The 26,501-nt window shown below is 33.4% G+C and overlaps 3 protein-coding genes across 6 annotated transcripts in view; 2 read left to right on the top strand and 1 right to left on the bottom strand.

Annotated features, from left to right (window-relative positions):
- LOC125059129 (histone lysine demethylase PHF8-like) overlaps nucleotides 1–12,679 on the top strand; it is a 23,047-nt gene extending 10,368 nt beyond the window's left edge. Inside the window, exons 17-24 of one of the 2 annotated variants that reach the window (XR_007118608.1) lie at nucleotides 180–276; nucleotides 897–1,016; nucleotides 1,133–1,248; nucleotides 1,973–2,078; nucleotides 2,598–2,745; nucleotides 3,071–3,146; nucleotides 3,382–4,574; nucleotides 12,669–12,679. Coding sequence is in view for 1 of the 2 variants with exons in the window: in XM_047663354.1 (XP_047519310.1) it covers nucleotides 180–276; nucleotides 897–1,016; nucleotides 1,133–1,248; nucleotides 1,973–2,078; nucleotides 2,598–2,745; nucleotides 3,071–3,146; nucleotides 3,382–3,461 (743 nt within the window). In the remaining variant the exon portion in view is untranslated. Of the gene's footprint in view, nucleotides 1–179; nucleotides 277–896; nucleotides 1,017–1,132; nucleotides 1,249–1,972; nucleotides 2,079–2,597; nucleotides 2,746–3,070; nucleotides 3,147–3,381; nucleotides 5,159–12,668 lie in introns of those variants that run through there. The other variant, XM_047663354.1, reaches the window with a different exon arrangement.
- LOC125059131 (facilitated trehalose transporter Tret1-like) lies at nucleotides 3,382–26,501 on the top strand. Of its 2 annotated transcripts, none has more exons than XM_047663359.1 (3): nucleotides 3,382–3,426; nucleotides 21,102–21,237; nucleotides 24,977–26,501. In XM_047663359.1, the coding sequence occupies exons 2-3, from the start codon at nucleotides 21,132–21,134 to the stop codon at nucleotides 26,260–26,262; spliced, it is 1,392 nt and encodes a 463-aa protein (XP_047519315.1). In that variant the 5' UTR covers nucleotides 3,382–3,426; nucleotides 21,102–21,131; the 3' UTR covers nucleotides 26,263–26,501. The 2 variants fall into 2 exon arrangements, with proteins under 2 accessions (XP_047519315.1, XP_047519314.1); XM_047663358.1 differs by lacking the exon at nucleotides 3,382–3,426 and adding an exon at nucleotides 20,226–20,318.
- On the bottom strand, nucleotides 7,909–14,192 carry LOC125059130 (facilitated trehalose transporter Tret1-like). Of its 2 annotated transcripts, XM_047663356.1 has the most exons (4): nucleotides 14,062–14,192; nucleotides 13,033–13,096; nucleotides 10,417–10,552; nucleotides 7,909–9,501 (listed from the first exon to the last, which is right to left on the bottom strand). In XM_047663356.1, the coding sequence occupies exons 2-4, from the start codon at nucleotides 13,066–13,068 to the stop codon at nucleotides 8,174–8,176; spliced, it is 1,500 nt and encodes a 499-aa protein (XP_047519312.1). In that variant the 5' UTR covers nucleotides 13,069–13,096; nucleotides 14,062–14,192; the 3' UTR covers nucleotides 7,909–8,173. The 2 variants fall into 2 exon arrangements, with proteins under 2 accessions (XP_047519312.1, XP_047519313.1); XM_047663357.1 differs by lacking the exon at nucleotides 13,033–13,096 and having other exon boundaries at nucleotides 14,062–14,178.

Raw genomic sequence — 26,501 nt, 5'->3', positions numbered from 1 at the left:
CAAAAGAAACTCTTTATTGTGTCTGTATGTTTATCCACAATTTTGGCACACCACTTTATCCACAAGTTTTATAGCAAGTAGTTTTTGAGGTATTTAATCAAAATTTTCTGGGGACATAAACATAAGGAAATCTCAAATCACTTTAATAGTTATCTGAAGTTATTTTTTTTTTCATATAGCGGGTGCATACAGATCTCGACCAGCCCCAGTCAATGGTATAGAGTCTCTCATTCAGGCGTCTGTACTGGCAGAAGGCGAACAGCCGGTCACCGATACGTGAGTTTATTTTGTACCTACTATTCGTAACACACTTGCTTCGTTAGACATTATTGTATAAAAAATGTAAGTGATTTTATTTCTGTATAGCCGTTGTGAATTTTCAGTTCTCAATCCTAGAACTGCTTCTAAAATAAAGAAAGTAAGAAAAAAAGTTTATTTCACATAATAAAAAATGACATTTAGTTAAATGAATATTTTCCGTTTCAGCATAGGACAGGTTGAGAAATTGTTGTTTCGGATTGTTAGTGAATGTATATAGTTTTCAATCGTTAGTGAAAATGTTGTTTTTAAGAAACTGTTTAAAGATGAAAGGAGAAATATCTCAATAAACTTTATCTCAATTTGAAAAAGGGGTTCTTCTATTAGTATCTTCGTAACAATCAGATCAATCTTATACATATGTTAATTATTATGAAATGTTACACGCAAATCTAGTATGTGTACGTGTTACGCCCCTAGTTACGCGAAATACTAAATAATTATAATATTCAGATTTTTAATTTCAAATTAATGATAGAAGTTCCATTGAATATATCCTCATTCGTAATTGACATTTGCGTAAAAAGTGACAGACGTCTGACATATGTCACTATATTTAATGATTATATATTTAATAGTGAAGACGCAGCGGTAGCGGGAATGCTTAGCATCAGCGAACGATTCGAAGCGCAAGCGCCGAGGTCCTTTGACGCAGAGACTCCGGAACGGCCGAGCCCCAACGAGAGATTGGCTGAGAGGTAACAATTACTTCTTGCTTTATTTTCTTATATTTGCATGTGTGTACAGCCTTATCTTTATACTTATTACTATTTTATTATACATATATTTATGATGTGAAAATTGTATACAACAGTTCCAGTACGCCAACAAGTAGTAAACGACCACGTAAGACGACAACCTTTAGTGCCGATGAGGACTTCGATGATGAAGAGGATATTATCAAAGAAGTCCATAGAGATGAGGAGTATGGTGAGGAAATTTTCATGATATATTATGTCGGAGAAATATCGTCACTCTATCGCAATAGACATTGTTATTGTTATATGAATAATTATCGTACAATATTTTATTTATATTGATTCCTTTTAACACTACAAATAACACTTTAGCTGAAATTCTAACCACACTTATAAAATCTCACTTTTAATAAGAATCTTACCCAACTCCGTCCAACCTCTGATCACCACAATGCTCTACTGAATACTCAATCAGTACTGTCTTGCGTTCCCTAAATGCACACGTCCAAAGTCAAGATGGCGCTTCGATCCCACACGGAGCATTTGCTCTGCTCTGATTGGTCGTAACAATATTCGTACTTTTATTCGTTTACTAACAAACTAAAAAACAATTAAATAATAACAAATCAAGCAATGGTTAGTTGACTAGAGCATAACATTTCCTGATAATCCCAGAATTTCCTGCATATATTTAAAATTAAAAATCAATGTTAGATAAAACGCGTAAAGACTTTTAAATATTAATATTTCATGCGTTTTAAGACAGAAGTGAAGACTTAAAAATTACAATATTTAAATAATATAAGTGTTATATATTTTTTTAATACAATCAACATTGATTTAGTAATAATAAAAAATCGTAAAGGCTTAAATTGGAGGCCTATTATTTTAGTTAATTATCCAACTATTTTCTATTTATGGTTTTTAATTAGTTAAGATAAACCTATTTGTTCCAGTATATCCATCGTTAGAGATGAGTTCTGATGAAGACGACGATTGGACGACGACGCGTCGGCGGAGGACTTCAAAAAATAGGAGTGATAACAAAGCGAAGAGCGAAAAGTAAGGCAGGCTCGTAGAGGCATATTATTTTATTAAAAATTTTTTTAGAAGCATTATGATTGCTATGTACAAAGATGATACCCATAAAAATAATACGCTAGAAGTGTAATTTTGTCATAGTATATCTAAAAGTATATAGGCGTGTTGTCCTAGTGGCTTCAACGAGCGACTTTCATCCCAGAGGTCGAGGTTCATTCCCGGCTGTGCACCAATGGACTTTCTTTATATGTGCTAAATGTGCACATTCGCTCGAACGGCGAAGAATCACATCGTGAGGAAACCGGATGCTTCCTCACGAAAAGTCGACGGTGTGTGTCTGACATAGGAGGCTGATCACCTACTTGCCTATTAGATTGACAAATGATCATGAATCAGATACAGAAACCTGAGGCCCAGACCTAAAAAAGGTTATTTTTATAAAAGTTGTCCTCCATTATACCTTTTTTAGCATTAGTTTAAGTAACCAAAACTAGTTTTATCTATTTAATCTTCATAATCTAAAGTAAATATTTCTTTCAGGGATGAATCTTGGTCACCTCGCGCCCGTTTAGGTCGTTTAGTCCCACGTCTACGTGGCCCCGCCCGTTCGGCCGTACGACGCGAGTGCGTACGCGCAGCTTTACACGCGGCTTCGCAAGCCAATACCGCAGTCGATAAGGTGCCTTTGGTTAGTACTGATTTATTTATTTTCATTTTTATTGCTTGTTTAATTTTTTGTATTTTTATATTTCTACCAAAGTTTTTTATTGAGTATAAGTCGTGGTCTAGGGTTCGATTCTTAGATAAAATTTTGCTAAGACTGTCTCTACTTACAACATTCTTGTGGTTTGATTCCGAGATAGTGATACAGAAGACACGTAATCAAGAGATTATTAATGATGTGTTACGTGTTCCCGGTTCTCGCCACAAGCTGGCTGGTTTCTCTAAAAATATTATATTAAAGCCACAGTTAAAAATTGTATACAGGTAATATTATTTTGTCTATCTTTCAGAATCCAAAGCGTGCAGTGCTTGCGACTAAGAGCCGTAGGCCTCCACCGCCTGTACATAATCCAGTTAATAACAAAAGTGAGTGTCTAATAACCTAATTAATGGAGACTAGTGTATATTTATTATAAAAGAAAATCTGACTTCAGAACCATACTTACGGTGCACATTTATTAGTTGATTACAGATTATAGTATGTTTTTATTGGAGCGTAAACGCAACTTAGCAAGTAACCTTTACCTCGACACTTTTTTATGTTAATATATATATCCTTTTCGATAAAATATATTTCCGAAAATTATTCATTTTTTTGCAGATCTAAGACTGAAAAAGGGTATGAAGACGGCGAAGCAACGTCTCGGTAAAATATTAAAAATACACAAAATGATATATTAGATTGTATATTTAGTAAATAATAGTTTAATTTCTAGATATATGTAAGATATATTTTATATATGTATCGGACCAATCGGTGTTGTGTCAGTAAGTAACACTGATTTTCGTTTTTCTTTCAATTTTGGCTTCAGTAAAAGTTATTGAAACGTGTGCAATATTGCTCGTACTTTTTATATTTTTCTATACTACCGCCATTATTCGTAATTTTTAGGTTAAATTTGAGCTCGTATTTCAAAATGTTAAATTCAGGGTAACGTTAATGTCAAAAACGTAATGGATTTTGACATACATAGTTCGCTTTTGACGCTTAAATATACGCTTTACTAGTAATTAGAAAATATATCTCTAGATACGAATGTGTACGAAGTATCGGAAATGATCCAATCTGATAAATTTGGGGCTAACTGCTTCAGCGTGTGACTCTCAGGACGTAAGCGTGTGTCAGGCACAGAAGGCTGAGTCGTTACCTATTAGAAAAAAACACAAATCTGAGGCCCAGACCTAAAAAGGTTCTAATACGACTGCCTTTTTTAATCCCTTAATAAAGTTGTATCCAAAATTAGCTTTTGAAATACGGGTTATCAAATTATAAAAAGATCTGATATTTTAAGTTATACGAAAAGTGGGACTTGATTCTCATATTTTATTTATTTGTTTACAAAATAGTTCGAAAGTAACAAAATTTTCTTTTTTATTCCGACTCGAAGGACCAAAACTGTTTGTTAGCAAATATGAAGTTTTAGAATCGTTGCAATACTATAGAAGTAAAATAAGGAGAATCGAGTCACTGAACTTGTTTTGGTTCGGCCAATAATATATACAATTGAAATTAATTCTATTTATTTGTATTCTAAGTTGGTATTTGTATTAAATAATTATTTTGTATTGAAATTTCAATGACTGAGCTGATATAAGCGTAACGTAAAAAAGGTCTATTATGGAATTATTTATCCCTCGAATCAGTCCATCAGTCTTGTGCTATTTGTAATATTTTCCTCCGGGAATCGAACCTAGAACCGCGCTTCAATTGAAGTGGCTAACTTTTTGAGTTAGTCTAGGGTGCCCAATATCTTATCTAGGTTACCAGTAGCTATTACGAGTCGTAGATAATGCGTTTTTATACGACTCGTAAAAATTACGAATGGTTGTTGATAGAAAAGCGCCTTTACCACCGAAAATGCGTAATGTTAAGTATTTTAAGTGTTAAGTTCGTTCTTTTGTTAATTTTGTTAGCTACAACGACTGTTTTGCGAATTTACAATAACACGTAATATATATTTCCAAATCTACTTAGTATTGCTGGTGTGGGCTGATGTGCACGTGGGTTGATCCATGCCGCACGCTTGCGGTTGATACTTTAAATTATTAGGCTTAATTTCAATAATTTGTGAAGTTATACTTATTTGGTCGCGCTAGCGAAAGATGATGAGAGTAAATTTTTACGATACCCGCGCACATCGTCACAAAAAACGGACACCCTGAATGATGTTCAAACGTCGGTAAAACAGTCTGGATCGCTAGTTGCCGCTTGCTCTGATTTATCGACAAGGTGCATATTTAAACCAAAATAATCATTTCTATACGACAAACCCGTTCCAATGTAATAAGAAACATAGTGTTTTTTGTATTTTACAATTATTTTCATGATTAGTAGCTATTATATCGGAAGTGACCATTAAAATGGATAAGAAAAATTCAATTCGGTGCGTCCCACATCACAGATGTGGAAGCACCCTTCAGTGCTCGATGAAAATGATTACGCCAAAGAAGTATAACTATAAACGCGTGTACATAAGTGATCAATATGGTGTATTTTATAAAATATGTATCAAAAACTATATTTAGTAAATTTTATATAATTTAATATTGCTTCGAATTTGCAAAACAGTCTTTGCTTTACTGTTAGTTTACAGGGTGTTATATTTAAAAAGCTAAATCACTTTTTATATTTAGATATTAATTACATTTATTGAAGTCAACGAAATATTTCTTTTATGTAATTTCAAATAACTTTACTAACAATTTAAGAAAAAGAGTTCTTATTCTTTTAGTCTCCTAATATATTCACAAAAATATATCTGAGAAAAGAAAAACATTTATATATAGACTGATACAATGCCGTGAATTTAAAAAAAAAATTTACTCAAAAATATGTGGTTTTTTTTTTAATGAACTATTAGATGTCTCGACCTGCTAGATATCTCAGATATATAGTTATAACTCGCATAGTCCCGCACTTATCAGCTTATACAACGTTACTTAAATGTAAATTATTTACTAATTAATTGGCCACCCCGATAAAGAATTTTTATGACGTCATCACGGTTATAATTAATATATGGTTGGTGTCGAACTTGGAATTACGTGGTACGAAAATCGGATCGCTATTTATGTGGGTAGTAAGCTTGCTTGTGTTATGGATATTTAAATATAACCGACGTTAATTTAAATGACTGTTATATGTAGAAATAATTGGTTATTATTTTACGGCAATGGTATCAAGTCATACCTGGAAACCCTTTTGGAATGGTAGAGCGGAATCTTAACAATTTAAAATTTGGAATAACCTAGTTATAAGTGACAACATGGAACTTCAAGCGAAAGAAATGTAGTATTTTAATTATTTTTTTACACACCTTAATATATACACAGTATGGTGCCTCGATATCTGTATATTATGTAAATTAAACATACGAACGGCACGTCATTGTTTGACGTTTGACATTAAAAATGAGAACGCGCAAGTTTGACATTGTTTTGTTTGACACGAATTAAAATTGTTCGAACTTATAACTTGAGAACGACTGGACCTTGTTGTTTGTTGTATTTGTAAAATTCTTAACTAAAAATTTTGGAAAATTGTAAAAATTGTATAAAAGAAATTAAAAATTCCAATAAAAAATGGTCGTGGGTTACGAAACTGTCAAAAATTTAATGTTCGTCGATACCGTTAAACTCACTCCTCAAATTTTAGAACAACTCCTCAAGAACGAATTTAAAAAAGGTTTCGAATGGACAAAATAGACAGACATAATATTCGTATAGCGTATTTTAGATGTTAAAAAATCTAGAATAATGTCAGTAATGGAAAAGGATTGTCGTATATATATTTTATTTGAAGGAAATGCTACTTAAATTTACAACACACCAAGGCACATTGTAACGTTGGGTATTGCAAATCGGTGATAGTATTAAATTTATTTTGTATTAATTGTATTCCGTATGTAATAAGTTTCAGGCGGTACGAAGTTCGCCGGGATTTCAAACTCAAAATATCTTTATTCATATAGGTAAACAAGTACACTTATGAACGTCAAAAAAGTTCGCCAGTCAAGGGCGTAGAGCGGGCAAGAACTGGCAAGAAACTTTCCGCCACTCTTTTTAATTGCTAAGTTTTGAGCCATACAAATTGTTTGATTTAGTATATAACTAAACTTATTTGACATCGATCAAACAATGGCGTGCCGTTGGTATATATAATATTAAATATATATACATACTTAATACTTAAACACCAATCGAGTGGCTTATATAGCTTTCTCTTAATTTAAGTATATGTTAAACAGAGATAGCTATTTATAAGCGTTTTGATTGACATACATATATTTAAGCTAAACCACAGAATGTAAGTAGATGTATAAATATATGTTGTAATAATACTGATTTATATGGTGACTTGTATGTTGTGAAGAAAAAAGAGTTTTCTAGATCTAGTTTTGTGTTTTATTGCGTCTCGAATTTCGATATCTATAGATTAAGATTGTACAAATGAAAAGTGTCACGTCACCCTTATAATGTCTAAAATATCAGTCATATGTGACGGAGTTAAATAAAAGTAGTGACGCTACACCTTTATGTTTCACTGATCATTCCTTTTTCTTTTGAAAAGAAACGGGTTGAGAGTTATAAGGTTCACCGATGCCGGAAACAAAACCGTTTTGATGTGTATTCGACTCTTATTACTTATTTTTCTCTCGCCTATTTGTAAAGCGTATGGGGATATATACTGTGATATTAAAATGTACTTAGAAAATATTAATGGAGAGCCAAAACCTTTTTCTGTTAATTTATAAAAAAAAATATATTTTTAGTTGAAATTTGCTTAGCGAGAACATAGCTAAATAATATAATTATTGACGGCTCCAGTATTTTAAATTAGAGGAAATGACTAGATCATTTGCATTTGTTAATAGGAAAACGAAACATGTAAGTTCTTATCAAATTGTAGAAAATATATAATATATTGGATACAATTTTGCGAATTTTTTGTATAAGATTAAAGAAATTTACTAAGTAGGTTGTATTATCTTCTCGTATCAATAAATAACACTATTAAAATGCATTCGGCAATAAATTTTTAAGACTTCTGATAGTTAAATAGTGAGTACAATGTAATTTTAGATAAATATCTTACATTTTAAAAATGCAAAGGACAAGAAAATTAACCTTGTGTTTCTTATGAAAAATTTAATATATTATAGTTGGTTTTTGAAACCTGTCTTAGCTAATTATCACAAATTTCTACTGTTCTTTGTATTAAGAAATACGGAGCTGCATTCCGTGCCTTTCGAACTAAAATATCTCAACTCGTGAACCATTAGAATCTCTAACCGAAGACGGTATTTCAAAATTTTCGAGATTAGAGGTTCCCTATTATAAACATTAAGAAAAAGTGTCATATTAGTTAATAAATTCAATTCCTGCTTTTCTTATCAAATAACTGGACTACTACACCGTCTATCTTGGTTATGCTTTTGAGCTGTCAGAGATTGTGTTGACTTCAATTCTTCTGGTGAGAGCGGGCGTCCTCTAAATTCATCTTCAATTTCTTGCAACGTCCTGTCCTTCGTTTCCGGTAAGAAGAAATACTCAATAACAAGACAATATGCCACAATGGCAGCGTAAATTACATATGCTCCATGTATCCCCATGTTCTTAAAGAGAAATGGAACAGTCTTCAGAATTATGAAAAAGTTTCCAGAGAGGAAGAACACACTTATACTACCCGCTAAACTTCTGTAATCTAATGGAAATAGTTCTCCAGCGATAATGAATGGTAGCGGCACTGTACCCGTCGCAATGGTTACCATATGGATATGAATCAGGAGAATTCCTATAAAGGGATGATCGAATGGTAGCATGTTATGTACTTTGAGATAGCTATACGCAGCAATCGCCAAAAAGGCAAATATGTTTAGTCCCACTGTTGCAAACAGCATGGTTCTTCTTTTAACTTTCTTGATCACCCACACTGCAATCCCGTTGGAGATGATTCTTTGGGCTCCCAACGTTATGACCATTAAGTATATATTAACATCTGTGCCAATAACAAGTGTAAAGACATCCAGAGTGTATGCAGCCAATATGTTCGCCCCGGCCCACTGGCTTAATGTATACATGTGAATCATTATGAAAATCGGCTTATAAAATTCCCTTTTCCGTATCGTTGTGTTGAAGAATGCAATATTCGCTTTCAGCCTTTTTGAAAAGCTTTCTTCTATAACCACTTCAGTCTTAGCCTCTCTGACAATCATACTTGTTTCAATCATACGTTTCAATTCTTCTTCTTCACCGTCACCTCGCAGCCATCTGAATACTTTTCTACTTTCTTCATATCGTCCCTGATCAGAGAGCCAGGCTGGCGTTTCTGGGGAGTATAAAATTATCAGCAAGTCGAGAAACATGACGAACGCAATGACTAGGGCTGCGGTTTGCCAGTAGAAGAATGCTCCTAACGTGTGAGCGAATAGAACTCCAACAGCAATCGACAGGGAAATAGTTGTTAAAAATGCTCCTCTGTTTTTAGGGCTGGTGTACTCTCCGATGAGAACTGGTCCCAAAGATGCTGTCATTCCCATTGCGGTCCCTTTTAGGAATCTTCCAACAAGAAAGACTTTGATATCAGTGGCAAGAATAACGCAGAACCATCCTATAAGCATGGTGATAATGCTGAGAATGTTGGCTGTTCGGCGGCCATTTTTCGCCATCACCGTTGGAATAATAAAGTTTCCGAAGATCAGAGCGAAACCCAGGATAGCAGCTGAAAAGAGATGAAATATACATATGTTTCTCGGCCAAAAATATTTTGTTGTTATAATTAATTGTTGTTCAATATTTATGCTTAAATTGTTGAATCGATTTTGATAACGTTGCATGAACTAGAACTAGATTATTAAATAGTATCTTGCAGTCGTTAAAAGAAATAACTCTCGCATAAGTATAATAAAAATATACCTATATAATAGTATTATTAGGTAATATTTTATTTCTTAGTTAAAATTTTCTTAAAAGCGGTGTTGTATATTTTTAACACTAAAACTAACTTTGAGAAGATTGTGAAATATTATACAATAGCTTAACATTTGTAATAACACAACAAGGAAGAAAATAAATTACACCTAATATTTAGACAAAACATTAAATATATTTGCGAAACAATATTTTTTATCTTATCAGTTCAACAACTTAGACCTTGGGGCTGCATCATTTAGGAAGATTACCTAATTCTATAGATTCCAAACGAATTTTTATAGGTAACCAACAGATTAAATAAATTTTAAGACTTGATGTAAAGAATATTAGAAATTACATATAAATTGGAGACCACCCGCTATTAGAAAGATTAGTAAAATCAAAATCTTATATAGATATGTAATCAAACGTAAGAATTTAATTATTTTGTTAGTTAGAATAATTATTTACTTGTAATTAATATAAGTGTATAAATAAATAGTGTTTCATAAGTTTTTATAAGTGTATAAGTTATATTCCCTAAGTGTTCCTTAACAAATTTTAGTTTTTACTTTATTGCTTTCTTTGGATTAAAATGATTTTATTGTTACCAATCCAGTTAATTATTAATTACTTAATTATATGTAAAGATTTGTTTAATGGCGTAAAAAGAATAAGTTAGATATAAGCTGTAAATCTTTCTCAATAAATAAAATAAACTTACATATCCAAGATCCGGTAACATCGTCGATTGGTATGATGGAGTCCGGCTGTCGTAACTGAGGCAGCGCAATGGCTGCAAAACCCATTGTTAATCCATGAGATGACAGGTTCAGGGATACACCCAGGGTAACGAAACACTGAAAATAATATAAATATAAAGCCTTAACGTTTAGGAAAACTTAGGCGTCTGTTTGATCATTTTTATTACGAAACCATTGACGTAAAAGCGAATTGGATTTTCTCGGAAAGCAAATTTAAGATCTCCGTTCTGTGATTGATCCGGCTCTCAAAGCATCGAACAGCACAAAATTAATTAAGCTACTACTATAAAATAATTATATTGATTAAATACCACAATTAATTGTAATTGTTTCAAATAATTACACATATAACTTTACGAAATAAAACGCGTTTAATACAATCACCCATTTATTTTACTTTTATTCAGATAAATTATTAATAGTTATTTTTTGAGGAACATTGAAGAAATTCTCTGATGTAATACCACAATTATGTTTAGTAAAAGATAAACGCTTGTTAAATATAGAGAACGCGTATTTCGATCGGTAACAGCGAGTAGCTTAATACGATAATCTATGTAAATATCGGTGAAGCATATCTAGTTAGCGATAAAATAAACAATATTGATAACCGAATTGGGGATATACTACAATTAGTACTAAGCACTTATTTGAATTAGTTTTTTATCATTCTGCAAAATACAAATAAATCTTAAGCAGGGCGATCCATTTCTAACATTTTTTAGGAGAGATTATATATAACTGCACTATATGAAAACGATGTGACATACACCTTCATATATGTTGAATGGTGACGAAAAAACATATAGATGTAACCGGTATTAGTCAGAGAAGAGCCTTGCTTATAAAGAAGGTCAATCACCTATTTTCCTATAGGTATCATTGAAACGGACGCAGAAATGAGTCCGCCTCATGCGTAGTACGGGGCTTTAGATATTTGCTTTGGACATTCCCAATTTTTTAATTGTTTCAATTGTGTACAAATGTTATCTTTGTAATCGAATAATGCAATAAATGTAAAAATTTCAGAACCAAAAAATATATACATATATTAAAATTATTCAATTTCGTTTTGTTTAATTTAAGATAGAGAGAGAGATAGAGACAGATATCCATGTCAAGTTTAAGTATTAATAAATATACTATATTTGTGATTGAATTATCAGTTTTAAAATATCTATAATTAAAGAAAAAACTTTTTAACCGGATTAAAGTTATGTATTATTATAAATTTACAATTATTTAACATAATTTTAAATTTATCCGACGTTTCGCGTGCTTTACAGCGTGCTTTATATTATTATAACATAACTTTTTTTTTTTTAAAGACAATTCACACCAATTGACCTAGTCCCATGCTAAGCTGGTGAAGCTTGTGTTATGGGTACTAGGCAACGGATATACATATACATATTACATACATATTATAGATAGATAGACATATAAATACATATTTAAACACCCAAGACCTAAGCACAACACCAAATGCTCATCACATCGATGTTCGTCTCAGCCGGGGATCGAACCCGGGACCTATGGATTCGTAGTCAGGGGTACTAACCACTAAACCAATGAGTCGTCAAATGTGTAAAGGTTATGTCAATAAAAGACAGTACTATATCTATAATTAGTTTAATCTATAAACTATGCAATTGATAAAAGTTGTAATAGGTAATTTACTAGATTTGTAGTACCTGACACTCATGAATCGAATGAACCACTCGATGTACATTTTTACTTTATGTAAACAAGAGCGTTGCCTCAATTGTTGTTATTAAAATAATCTATTTAATATTGTATAATGCGCTCATGTGTTATAAAAACCAGCAATAGCAATATACACCAATTCGACGTGGACTGAGAAAAGAGTTAACACGTTTTTCGCAGTCTGTGAAACCTGACTGATCTTTCACTACGATCTTTTTTGACACTTGTAGCACGAGTTGTTCATCATCAAAACAAATTGTTATGTTTCATCATGTCTCAATAAAGACGTTTATTAATTCGTTGGGTTTCTTTCAGTAAGCTTGTGGCGCATGCAAATATCGCTTTTTTTAATAAAAAACATTAATATTAAACAGTTCTGTAAACTGTAACTGATAAGCTAACGACCTTGCTATAATTTTACAAAAATTACCTCCGTTTTATATGTAATATAGCGAGGAGAGGTGCAACTTATGCGTATATATATATAGTATATATAAATATATAGTAACTAACTACATAACGACATACGAGCATTGTTGGCCTGGCTTCAGAGTGCGACTGTCATCCCTAAGGTCGTAGGTTCGATCCGCGGCTGTGCACCAATGGACTCTCTTTCACGTGCGCATTTAACATTCACAGAAAACATCGTGAGTAAACCTTGCCTTCGACCCAAAAAGTCAACAGCGTGTGTCAGACACAGGAGGCTGATCAATTGTCTATTAGATTGACAAATGATCATGAAACAGATTCAGAAATATAAGGCCCAGACGTAAAAAGGTTTGAGGTCTTTTATTAGCAACATAAACTTGTTCATTTAAATAAAATCGCATACAAACGCAAATAAAACAAAAGTAAATACAAATCATTACCTGTTTTTTAAACGGCGTAATCCATGACTTCCCCATTATGGCACCGTCCTCGCATTACGACATACTAAATGACGAATGGTAAGATTTTTATCAACATTCGATAATATGAATGACAACTCAATAGATTGTAAGATATATAATATTGTATAACAGCGTAACATACTAGTATATGGCTAAACGCCAAGTTTAAAGATAGATTGTATATAGTCGGAATATAGGAAATGTATATATTACATAATTTATTGAGTTAGTTTTTAAAAACAGAATTTTCTTTTAATGAATCTGTAATTGTTTATTTACTATATAAATCTAAGAAGGTAACACGATCATTAATGAACAGGTTTAAAAATCATACTTATGTGAGATTTAGATTTTTTTGTCATCTAAATATTAACGAAATCTAAACTTTTTATCAAGAGGAAAGTATTTGGAGAACGATTTAAAAACTCCTGCATTACATTATTCCTGAGTAATATAAAGCTATATTTATCTTTTATTAAAAAAGGTCCAGGTCTATAAAAATTTAAAATAACTGTTAATAATGTTACATAAAAATTGTCTTAACACACTATAGGTTGAAGAACAACTTTCTCTCCAAAAGAATTTCTTATAGTCTTGCAGAAATATCAGTACATTATAGATTTTTTTTACAATCTAAATATACATAGTTCGATTTAGTTACATCGAGAATCGGTCATTGGACAAGAGCGTTGTTAAATATCTATGTACATTGAACAGTCTCATATTACTTCATCAAATTTTATAGAGTTGAAGCTAGTAATAAACAAAAGACTAACTGACCACAGATAAGCACATTTAAATGTGATTGACATAAGGTATGCCTTAAATAATATAGTAACTCTTTGGTGTTACGTCAAACTACAAATAAAAATTACAGTAATAATAATTGTGTTATTAATTCCAAGGTCTTATGGACAGATGCGCACGCGATGAACTACAAATCAAAACATTGTTTAATCTGTGCAACTAACTAATATTACTTTTTATGTATATCTAAATATTACTTACAACAAAAATTCCAATACTGTGTATAATTTTGTACACGTTTCAATCAGTTAAAACTTCATCACTTAAACGCTACCTAACAGTCAACCTCTCACTTCAAGTCTAAACACTGAAATGAACTGTTTGAACAACCTACTTTTTGCTAATTTATTTAAATTTATTGACGTAATGGAACACTCATCAATTTTTTTTTGTATGCGATGCTATTGAATATGATAACCGTAATTAGTATCAAATATATAAATTATTTATCATTATTCGTCATTTATCATAAATAATATACATTATTTTATTTATTTATTTAACAAAATCTGCTACCATTACAAATGACTCCCAATACGATAACTACATATTTACATTTATATCACATACAAAACAATACATAGATAAAAAAGAAATAATACAACATTATCCAGTAAGTTTCAAATATTTATAAAAATACTAGTTCTTACAGTATATATCATGAAGCAAACCTTTGGTCAGTTCATTTCAAAGCAAATTAAAAACTAAAAAAAGTAAATTGGCTATTGTCGAGTTCAATTGTGGCCCCTTTCTCTAAGAACTTGGTATATATGAAATAATGTGACTGTAGACGTTTCTAGATTATTCGAGATGAGATAAAGCCTGAACTGTTTAATATGGACGGGATGTGGAATTCAAGCTAATGTCAAGAGTCGTGTTTCGCAGGTATGGGTAGTTTTTGGAGCGAATGGAGAGGTAATGCGAGGACCCCTATCTGTAGCACTCAAAATAAAGGTCTTCTATCAGTATATCCTGCTTGTCTCCACATTTGGAGCCGAATAGATCGTTCAGATCGACGTAGTAAGGGCTGTCGAAACACCTACGTGGGGGTGGGCAGGCCACATAGCGCGCTTGCACAAAAACCGATGGACCTGCAGGCATGAATGGTGACTTCGGCAGAACAAAAGACCGCGCGGCTGCCCACCGACTAGGTGGACTGACGACATTGTGAAGGAGGTTGTAGAGGTCAGTACGCCCTGTACAGGAGGAAGATGGAGGAGGCATACCTCAAGAAATGGACTAAAAAAGGGGCTGATGATGATCCTATACGTTATTAACATCGGAAGTAATAGCTCGCTCTAAGTGTCGATTATATTCTATATAGTCTCTTCAATAAGACATCATAGGACAACACAATGTAACTTTACTTACGATAATTTTAACCTACTTTTCTAAGAAGAATATTTATCATGATAAAGTGTCCAATACTTACAGTCTGTATTAAGGGGAAGACACTCTGTTCTTGTGTTGCATTGTTTCCACTAACTGGAACCTTACCGCCTTACGTACCACTTACCGCTATATCAACATTTTTAAGAAAATTTATTTAAATTTAAGAATTGTGTATTAAAACATCATTTATATAATAATTATATAATTATGTACCATATGTAAGTACTATTTCAAGTGGGTAAATTAAATTCGTAGACAACTATTCCCTATCTATTGTGTTCGAGTGAAAAATTTAAGAAAAAGTATATTCGTTTTTACACAATATAGCTTTTTTAATCTATACCTGCGGTAAACTCTAATAAAGCCCGGAGATACAACACCAGCAAGACTACTGCGTATCTGCTTTTGTTAATAGCAAAAGCATGGAACAGAAACGTGGAGCAAGAAAGTATTAAACTAGTGGAAAACTCGACTTACTTCTTCTTGCGTATGTTACCTACCTTTGTACAAGGATCTTTAGACTGACGTAAGCGAGAAAGCAATAAGTATAAATGTGAAAGTGAATTGTAACCAACATACAAACAATGTTCTCTAAGTGGGTTTGGCCACAGTAGACAGTCTCGGCTGTATACGCAGGCCCTGGAACGAAGGCCCGATAATATCGCACGCGAACCTACAGAAGGAGGGCTGAATAAGGCACGGGAACCCTCTATTTTTCTTGGACCCTTAGTCGAATTGGTTCGGAAATACTTCAGTGGGCAGCTGGTTCCACATAGTGGTGGTGCGCTCGAACACAGGGTAGATAATATAATTCTGCAGCTCTGTATTTATTTATAGATTAGTATTATTATAATTAATCTATTATGTATTTAAACACACTAGCAGCTTAATAAGCTGATGCGCGCGAGATTTGGAGAAACTATCCAATCTATTTTTAAAAGAGTTGAAAGATGGTGCGGTGCACTAATTACACTCTCCGGAAGCCTATTCGAGGCGGCCACTATTCGGTTTGGGAGAAAGTTCTTTAGGGAATTTGTGTTATGTTGAGTAGTCTTAAGTTCACTTAAAACAAAGAGCTTCTCAATTCCTGGAACATTATAGTGGCCAGTGAGGATTTTAGGTTTTAATGAGATAGAATTGTATATTCTATATCTGCCAACCAGTAACAATTATTCTTACACTGGGAATCAAGCTGTATAGATAATAGACACATACAATCTACGGCTACAATCACTGCAATAAGGCCCATGAATATAAAGACAACATATACCACTACACGACATCATCCCCTTCGGGCCGGCCACTCACTGGTAAGAGTACCTAGTCGAGGATATTTCGTTTAAGTTGTAGAAAATTCACAAATGTAACAACGCAATATGAATTAAATGCGAACCTAATTTTTTATTTACCTACATAGGGGCAGCGAGCGACTTATCAGTATTACCTAAATATTTGGTTTTACTAAATTACATATATTAGTTTGTAGAGTTGCGCGCGTACCCCTATACCACTTCAAAGTGCTGTTTTGTCCATGTACGTAATTTTTAATTAGCCATCACAATTAAAACATAATTTTCTTATCCTTATTCTTTCTATATAATACATACATAGTATCTCTATTGCTCTATTTTCGGAAGCCAAGGCTCACTTTGGGTCACTGCCCCCATGGAGTAAGTGTTTCTTACACCGGAAGTGATAATTAAGGCTGTGTTAATTTGAATACTGAGTTCCCGGACAATAGTTTGGTGCCTGTAAAAAATTACTGTTTAACTACGCCGCGTAATTCTCATGAAATACTGGTAGGCTCAGTAAGATTACAAAACTATATTTTGTATAACAATAAATATATACTAATATGAGTGCGCAATGCGTGGCTGTGGCTGGCTAACCTACAGATATCCTTGGAGCAGTGAGGTCGTGAAGCTTGCGAAGTTCCCAGGAGACTGCTGTGCTTCTGGAAGGAGCTACGCTGGCTTCGTTAGCCAGGACTTTACGCACAACGGACTTAGTGAGAGACTAAGTGCAGAAGCTGAGTCCACTAACCTTTAACGCATAGCATATGTACCAAACGGATGTTTGCTACCTACGGTTAACAAAAAAATACATACATTGCTTGTACAAAAGTTTCAGGCGATTTAAAATATTCTGCAATGTTGAGTGACTTGCAAAATTTGTTTTTAATGCGTTAATATATTGAGCTATGTATTGTGCAACATAGGACGTTACGCAACAAGGAAAGTATCTTAGTTGAACTGCCGCAGGGCTCAGTTATTGGACCTTTGCACGAAATAAAATAATATCAGATATTTCATATTGCAGACGATTCATGCCTAGTAACTAATAATTTTACCATGAAAGCTGAAACAAAGCTACAACCTGATTTCAACTTATTGTCCCACTTGTATAGTAAAACAAAGTTCATGCATTCTTTTTTTTATGTTACATGAGGCAAACGGGCAGGAGGCTCACCTGATGTTAAGCGATAAAGCCGCCCATGGACACTCACACTGCCAGAAGGCTTGCAAGCGTGCTGCCAGCCTTATTAGAATTGGGACGCTCTTTTCTTGAATGATCCTATGTCGAATTGGTTCGGAAATACTTCAGTGGGCAGCTGGTACCACTTAGTGGTGGTGCGCGCCACAAACTGCCGTAAATAACGCTCAGTTGTGGTTTCTGCCTTGACGTCCGATAATGAAACTCAGCTGCAGGTATTAGTCCGAACTACTCCTCTACTACTACTACTACTCGAGTGTTCAGAGGAGTAGTTCGGACTAAAGAACGTCCGCGGTGAAGTACTGTCTCGCCTTGCTGAGTACACCAAGCTTCTTAGGGGCTAACTTAGCCTTTTCTTACAAATTAATGATGAATGAATAGAATGAATGAATGATATTGATAATTCATTGTTATACATAATCACAATGTAAACACAAACAACATATACCTCACAAACAGCAACTGGAACACTATCTAATTAGTACACAAATGGTATGGTATATTTGTGTGGGTGATATATTATTAGTATAAGTGTCTTTTCGATAAATAATCGTCAACTTCGTCGTTACTGTATCAAAAGTCAGACCGATGCAGTAAAAACACTGTGGAGGGTGTGAATAATATTTTAGTTATTTTACTCCGGCCTCTGACCCCTAAATAGCTTCTGATATAGTTGCTTTAGCATATACATTGAACCTTGATGACCACCTTGGTAAACACTAAAACTTGGTTTCCTCGTGTAGTACTTTCACGGATGTTTTCTGGTGTTTATATAGTTTTCTGATTACTCATCATTCTCTAAATGCTTAACCATGTCAGAAGCTTTGCCATAGTCTATAAAGCGTAGGAAATATTCTGTATATCTTGATTCTTCTGTACAAGGACACAACGTAGAAAATTTAGCACGTGGCTAAGACTGATCGTACCAATATCTTTCAGCATTATTCTTTATGGGGTGATAAACCTAGATCTTACCCACTCATTTCACCTGTCATAAATATGATTGAATGATCATTTATTGTACATAACTATGTCGTTGGTAAATAAGCTGTAATATTTGTTGGATGTCCTGGTGGAGAGAAAACTGTTTACTATATATTTTCAAGTTTATGGGGAATTATATAACACCTTATGGGGCAGAAAATATTAATTCAAATTTAATAGCTAATTTAGGAAGCTCTTTGACATATGGAACACGTGCGTTTCCACAATCGTGATCGATAATCTCCCGCGACGTTGGCAAGTAACCGACATCGCCGCGCCATCTTGAAGAAGTGTTCAAGATATTTTATGCGATATTCATAGTAGTAATAAATCGTCATAATAATAATAATCACTGGTTTTCACGTACTTTTTTTCAACTTTTTTTTATCAAATATGTAGTATTGGTTGTATTAGAGTAACACCTTGCACTTGCAATAATACATCCTAAAGCAGTGTTTGCCAACGAGGGGCACACGCCCCACAGAGGGGCAATTTGATTGTTAAGGGGGGCAATCGAAATCTAGAGATTAAAGCTAACCAAATTGAAACCTTACATAAAATCTCTGTGCTGACGCCATCAAGTGCAAGGATCTCACTAAATTAAAATAATAATAAAATTTGAATTTGAATTTCAGTTTTTCATTATGTTTTTATTTATTAAAATTATTTGAAATTTTAAACTTGTCATCTTAACAAATTATTTTTTAAATGTCTTTAATGTCACATAATTAATTATCTGATTAACCAATCGTGTGATGGCGCCAGTTTAGCAACTAAGTACCTCTCAAGTCACTGGCTTCCAAGTTCCAGTGTCTCTGGATACAAGTGGATTTTCTCAAACTCAAAACTCAAATCTTTATTGCATTCCTTATGTTCATATTTTACACGTGACACGTTATAAATTATTGTAATAAAGACCTTGGTGAGGCACAGCAATGTTGTGAGAGGGCCGAGGGGATGCTTTATTATAGTTAATTCTATTCTTATACCTTTTTATTCTTATAAGATACATTATTTATTTGGTATATTTCCTTTGGCTTCACGTTGCGAAAAGGTTAGTTAACGTTGACTTGCTTAACATTGTTAATAAACTTATCTTTAAGAAATTAAAATCTATCAGTCAGATACTCTGTAACAATGTAATAACATTTCTTATATAATAATTCCTTTAAAAATTTGGTAAACCTCAAGTTATTTGTTTCATAGATACGGGAATCATAGTTTTTTGAGTCTTTTAAGTGACCTACCCTACCCTCTTAATTACAATAGATTATTTATCCATACATATTTTTGAACCTTTAGGATTTTTTTGCATTTATTGTTTACGATGTAAGCATTGCTTAATTTACTTAGATTTGTTTGTTAGGGTAGTCTTGAACGGTTTTTTTAATTGTATAAGCCTTCTAATAAAATTGAAGCTATTAACTTTATTGAGACAGTTTATACACATTATATCTTTTAATACAATAAATTTGTTTAAGATAGCGCTAATCTCAGTTATAAACCTATGTTGCTTGATTATGTTATAATATTATGTTTACTGTGAGACATACATGTTGTGGTTGACGATGGGGCCTTTAATGAGACAGGTATTTAATTAACATTTCTGAACTTAGATTTTAGCCGTTAAAAATTATTGGTGATTAATTAATTTCAGAGTTTTTTTTAATAAAAACACTGTATCTAACAAATATGATTTTTCACATTAAATTAAAGTTTAAATTTGTTTCAACAAACTTACGTTTCATTATTTTATTTTAAAAATTAAATTAAATTATATTACATTAGTTAATATATATTTATTAGTTTTTTACGTGTTTATGTTATATATACTCACGAATATCTTATAATATTACGGATAATGCTAATATACATTATACAGTAGGTACATTATATTTATCTATTTATATTTATTATTATCTAAAGTAATTATTAACTGTCTAGTTATCTACCCTTATTGGTACAGCTTTCGGAAACTGGACTGCGAGGTTTCCGTTCAGTTTTGTAATTTAATACAAATAAAGAGCGGACCGTATTTCTCTCCATTCTGGTTACTTCTATCTTTGTTTGCCATAGTCATTTTATATGATGATGTGATATTTTATAAAAGTTACCGAGAGATTTTTACGCCGGCTTTTTCTCTCGGCCTACTCCCTCTGTCTTCTTTGCCGATGAGTAAGGATGTCTACCGATACAAATTTAATGACGTGGAATAAGTGATACCTGTATCTTATATTCCATAATAAACATATTTTATTGTATTTATTTTTATAATGTAACTTTATCTGCTTATATCTTAGAAGATACTATTCGTTAATGGGACAAATGACCTTTAAACATATTGATATACATTACATATATATAATTCACAGACATGGACAGTCCTCGGTGTCCTTCTCAATATGTTGGGCCAGGGTATGGTCTTGAGTTACACTTCCTGTCTTCTACCAGCTCTGCAGGCACCAGATTCAGACATCAAGATAGACATACATACAGCTTCCTGGATTGGTAGGTACTTTGTAATCAGTCTAACATGTTCGACTCTAGAGGTCTCGGGTTCAAATGCCGGGTGTTATTAAAAGTATCTAAATGATAATAACCATTTAAAGAGCAGTGTTAAGCTACTGGACAAGCGTTAAAATACCAGATGAACTTCATAGATTTCATTTGAATATAGACAATTAACACAGATGAAGACGAAGATGAGGATGATATAGTAGCCGACTCTTAAGACCACATTGACAGACAAGTCGCATCTCAAGATACAATCTCGTCTTGAGCACTGACAAATATGTCAAACTTCATATTATGATGACATGAACTGATGATGAACTTCATAAAACTGTTTGACAGCTCTTTAAAATACGTTTAACATAGACTCTAGAATCTAAATTAGATTTGCATATATTGTTTTTTCTAATAATAAAAATCTTTCCTCCTATCGGCCTAGTTATCTTTCATAACACTGCGGATTCAAATGATATGATTCTCGTCAAGTAGGTTATCATTACGATGAGTTTAAACAACATTATACCAGATCAATCAATAAAAGAACTCCGTATTTTTATATCAGAAGGTTCACTTGATTGGAAATTGTAGTTTTATGTAGTTGTATGTCCAAAAAAATATAAACGATTTTAAAACAAATGGTGACTTTCACCAGTATAATACGCGAAATAGAACTAATTTGAGTGTACGACCAACCAGGCTCCAAAAGATAAACCATTCCTTATATGGAATTTGTATTCGTTTTTACAACAAACTCCCAAGCGAAATTAGAGTATTATCACTAAATAAATTCAAAGCCCTCGTTAAACGAAAACTAATCAACAAAGCTTTTTATAAATTTGAGGACTACTTAAATGATCCTAATCCTTGGGATTGGATTGCTCCAGTTCAAACAATTTGTACGACAATACCTGGCGATTAAAAAGAGTGGCGGAAAGTTTCTTGCCAGTTCTTCTTACCCGCTCTACGCCCTTGACTTGCGAACTGGTAGTAAATGTAAATTTACGATTAATTTAACTTGACGATTCAAAAGTGTACTTGGTTACCCACTTGAATAAAGATATTTTGAGTTTGAGTTTGAAAGAAAAGAAAGAAAATATGGGTTGTTTGTAAAGTCGATAGTTTAATGTGACGTCATAACAAAACATTGATGAAATGATTGTATACTTTTATGAATAAAAAATAACTTGTGGAAGAGAGATAGATGCTGCGCAAGCGTACAATGAGCGTAACGTGACAATGAGTCATGTTACGCTCATTGTCATTGTCCCGTTACGATGTTAGTTTTTCTGCTTTTATCGATTTACTAATCTGTTCCTTTTGACATGTTAACGGTACTTGACAATAATGTCTACACTAACATTTTATAATTAATTAATAATTTTGTTTTAATTTAATTACAACATAGGACAGGTTGAGAAGATATTGTTCAAGATTGTGTAAATGTATAAAGTTTTGAAACGATAGTGAAAATTTTGTTTTCAAGAAAGTGATTAAAGATGAAAAAAATATAAATGAATACTGCCATACTATACACTCTAATCTTGACACTAGTCCTTACATAAATAGTTTAAGAAACGGGGAGGTGAGAATATACTAAATCGTGGGTTTGGGACAAAATCAAAGATATGACGTATGGTTTGTCAATGGTTATAGACTAGAGATGACCTTACAAACATTGTGTAAAACAAAAACCTTGGCGACCTTGGAGTGGCGGAGAGTTTATTGCCAGTTCTTCTATTCCGTTCTACGGCCTTGATTTGAGAACTGGCAGTAAATGTAAAATTAGAAGCATTAATATGTATTTCTTTTTTGACTTTCATAATTATTAGTGTACATTGTGTTTCCTATATGAATAAACGATGTTGACTTTGATTCTGTTAACGCCGTCGTTACGCTTTGTTTTGCCAGAGATAAGTTGTTTTTGGTTTTCTCTTTCTTAGAGCAAAAGATTTTCAGGCAGTAAACGTTCAGGAGGCTAACCTGAATTTAAGTGATACCTCCGCCCATGGACACTCAATGCCAGAGAGCTCGCGAGTGCGTACTCCATGTGGGGCCGAATTTGTCCTTTATATCTGTTCAGTGTTGGTATATTGTTGTTCGGTTCCTGAGTCATCGGGGTGCTTTAAATAATAGAGGATTTTAGTTTTACTATATTAACCACTCGCTTACAACAATAGAATATAAGCGAAATAATATAAGTAACAGTTGATGAGAGTGCCTGCGTCTGGCTATTCTCTCGGGGCATAACTCCTACGATTTAGGTAATAGCCACGCTTATAAAACTAAGAAAGCCAGATTGAGCATAATGTACAGACTTGGCTCGTACAGTTGTAATACTTATATCCATCATATTATTAATAGTTTAAATAAAAACCGGAGCATGAACATGTAACACGCAGAGATTCTATAAAAAAACTTTATTAGATTAGCTAAGTATTAAAAATCTCGCTCATTATCTTATATAACTTCAATTACCTCATTTTGTTTGTTCATGACAATCTGCAGAGTTATCTTTCGTAATTATTGCGACTTATGGTTCATAAATCTTAAAGTACTACTTTGGATAAATAGTACTACTTAGCAACATCAGTGTTCGCTTAAGCGACTCTCAATACTGACGTCGTTTAAATCCCACCATCAATAGATATCTCTTTATTTATTTAAATAAATATATTGTAAATACAAAAGCTTAGCAACGCTCGGCACACTGATACATTAGTACTTAAGTAAAATAAAACGCAAGATTTAATGCGTGTTACATTAAATCTTGTTGAGAAAAAAAAATAAACCGATTCATAAATTATAAAAACTAAAGGAAAATTGATTTCGATTTCTTCTCTCTTCTTGGATAAATAGACTATAGACTCGTAGAAATGTTAATGTTAAAACAAAAACTAATTTTTAAGTTCGATCTAGTAGATACCGAATATGATCAGTATGTTTTGTCACTTATACTTTGTAATATTGGTATAGATTTAATAATAAATACCTTATTTTTTCTTGTACTATAGTCATCATCAAGAATACTTGACTTTGTTCCTGATATATCGTTAGTTATTAATTACTTTAATCAACCATCTTCAATTCCTCCTATATGTTTTAAAGTTGCTACTGTTAGACATTTGTTTGTACATTATAAAGAATACCACTATAAACTATTCTAAAATTATATAATTATTACTATTTTTAAGAATGTCCACTTTGAGACAAAAAATTCTGCCCTACTGTGTGGCTGGGCGACGCCTCATACTACACTGTTTCTATAAAAGAACTTCGTTCGAACGTTTCAACTTCCAACAGGATTATCTAACACTTAAATCTTAAGGCGTCCTCTAATCCAAAATTCAATAAAAGCTGGTAATATTAGGCCTGTAATACTTGGATAAATACTGTTGTTTAAAATAATATCCCCTGAATAACTGCTATTATTATTAACATGTCTAATTAAATCTCTCTTCAGTCCGTAGCTCATGACTGAGAGGACTATCTGTTTCCTCCGGTTTCTGTCTATCTCCTCTCTTATAACAGTGTACCTACAGGATTTTATAAAGTAAGGTTTTGAGTATGATAAGTCTTTCAATTGACCGGTCCCTCTGGTTGGTGAACGGCCACGTGATGTTTTGCCTTCTGTGTTACCAACCAGGAACAGTTTCTCAAATTTTTCATCGCCTCTGCGCATTGTCTATTGTTGTCTAATTCGATAAGTTATTGCTAATGAAATATGTCTAAATTTCAGCATCGTGCATTGCTATATCGGGGTTCGGTGGCTTCTCCGTTTCTTCTGTGCTCATGGACGTCATAGGAAGAAAGAAAGCCCACGCCGTCGTCCTTATCCCCGGTATAATTGGCTGGGTCTTAATTTCATTAGCCCAAAATGTCTATACAATTGTTATTGGTAGGCTTCTGGGAGGCTTCACCGCAAGTGCCACTGTATGTTTAGGCGCTGTTGTCATCGGAGAATACTCGAGCCCCACCAACCGTGGAACATTCCTTAATCTGAAGACAGCAGCTGTCTGTTTTGGTAATATGGGCATTCACGTGTTAGGGAACTTCTACAATTGGAGGACAAATGCGCTGATCGGAACTATACCTCATCTGCTATCATTTGCTATTATCATGACCTGGCCTGAAAGCCCCTCTTGGCTTGCATCCAAAAGCCAATTTGAAGAAAGCCGCAAATCGTTTGAATGGCTCCGAGGAACAGATGATGCAGCACGGCGGGAATTTGAAGAGTTAATCCGCGCACAGAAAGAGAGATTAGCTGAGAAACCTGAGAAAACCTCAATAAAGATGGAGATTCGAGATTTTTTCCAGAAATTCACCCGTCGAGATTTCGTTAAGCCATTACTGATAGTTATATTTAGTTCTGCACTGCTGGAAACTTGTGGCCGACACATCTTTCCAGCTTACGCCCTTCAAATCATAACAGAAGTTACTGGCACTAAATCAAACTCGTTCTATTACACTTTAGCAATTGATATCATAATCACGTCCAGCGCATTATTCTCTTCTGTACTTGTTAAATTGATGAAGCGAAGAACACTACTGTTGGGTACTGGTGCCGCTGCATACGTAGTGTTGATGGCGGTATGTTCATACCTGTTTGTAGCTGATAGAGGTTGGATCACATCTCGGACCTGGATACCACTTTCCATATTTGTATTGTACTTCATCTTAGCTAACTTAGGATGCACTCCTATACCTCTAGCCTTATTGGGAGAAGTATTCCCACTACGACACAGAGCTGCAGGATCTTTAGCTGCAGGCTTTATTATGTGCCTGATGTTAATGTTTCCATTGCAAGTGACGCCGTACTTACTTACGAGTATCAAAGTTTATGGTACCTTCTTTTTCTTTGGAACATTGATGGGCCTTGCATTACTTGTACTATATTTTATCCTGCCCGAAACAAAAGATCGAACTCTACAGGAAATTGAGGATTACTTTAACAATGGACGGTTTAAAGAACATACCGATGACGCAGCTCATACCAAAATGCTTAGCAACAAGGCAGAGATATAAAGAGAGTATTTTGATAAGTTTTTGAATTTTTTCCTTTTATGACCATTATCATGGATTACAGTGATCATAAACTCAATGTTATTGTGATAATTTGCACCTAAACCAATTTTTGGAGTAGGTTATCGAAGGATACCTAAAGGTATTAAAGATATTATAAAGATTATAACAAATAGTTATCTAGTCAGTAAGTGTATTCTGAATGTGTGTGTACTAAATAATAAAATTATTGTAAAAGTGTA

This window comes from Pieris napi, chromosome 19 (assembly GCF_905475465.1).
Source record: "Pieris napi chromosome 19, ilPieNapi1.2, whole genome shotgun sequence".
Taxonomy (NCBI): domain Eukaryota; kingdom Metazoa; phylum Arthropoda; class Insecta; order Lepidoptera; family Pieridae; genus Pieris; species Pieris napi.
Note: the sequence above shows the minus strand (reverse complement) of the source record. Positions and strands in the feature narration are given on the sequence as shown.

Coding starts and splice junctions, on each gene's coding strand:
- LOC125059131 (XM_047663358.1), top strand. CDS start 20,283: ATGTTGTGGTTGACGATGGGGCCTTTAATGAGACAG. Junction 20,319..21,101: donor TGGGGCCTTTAATGAGACAG/GTATTTAATTAA, acceptor TATAATTCACAG/ACATGGACAGTCCTCGGTGT. Junction 21,238..24,976: donor ACATACAGCTTCCTGGATTG/GTAGGTACTTTG, acceptor TCTAAATTTCAG/CATCGTGCATTGCTATATCG.
- LOC125059130 (XM_047663356.1), bottom strand. CDS start 13,068: ATGGGGAAGTCATGGATTACGCCGTTTAAAAAACAG. Junction 10,553..13,032: donor TTACGCCGTTTAAAAAACAG/GTAATGATTTGT, acceptor TATTATTTTCAG/TGTTTCGTTACCCTGGGTGT. Junction 9,502..10,416: donor TGTTACCGGATCTTGGATAT/GTAAGTTTATTT, acceptor ATCTCTTTTCAG/CTGCTATCCTGGGTTTCGCT.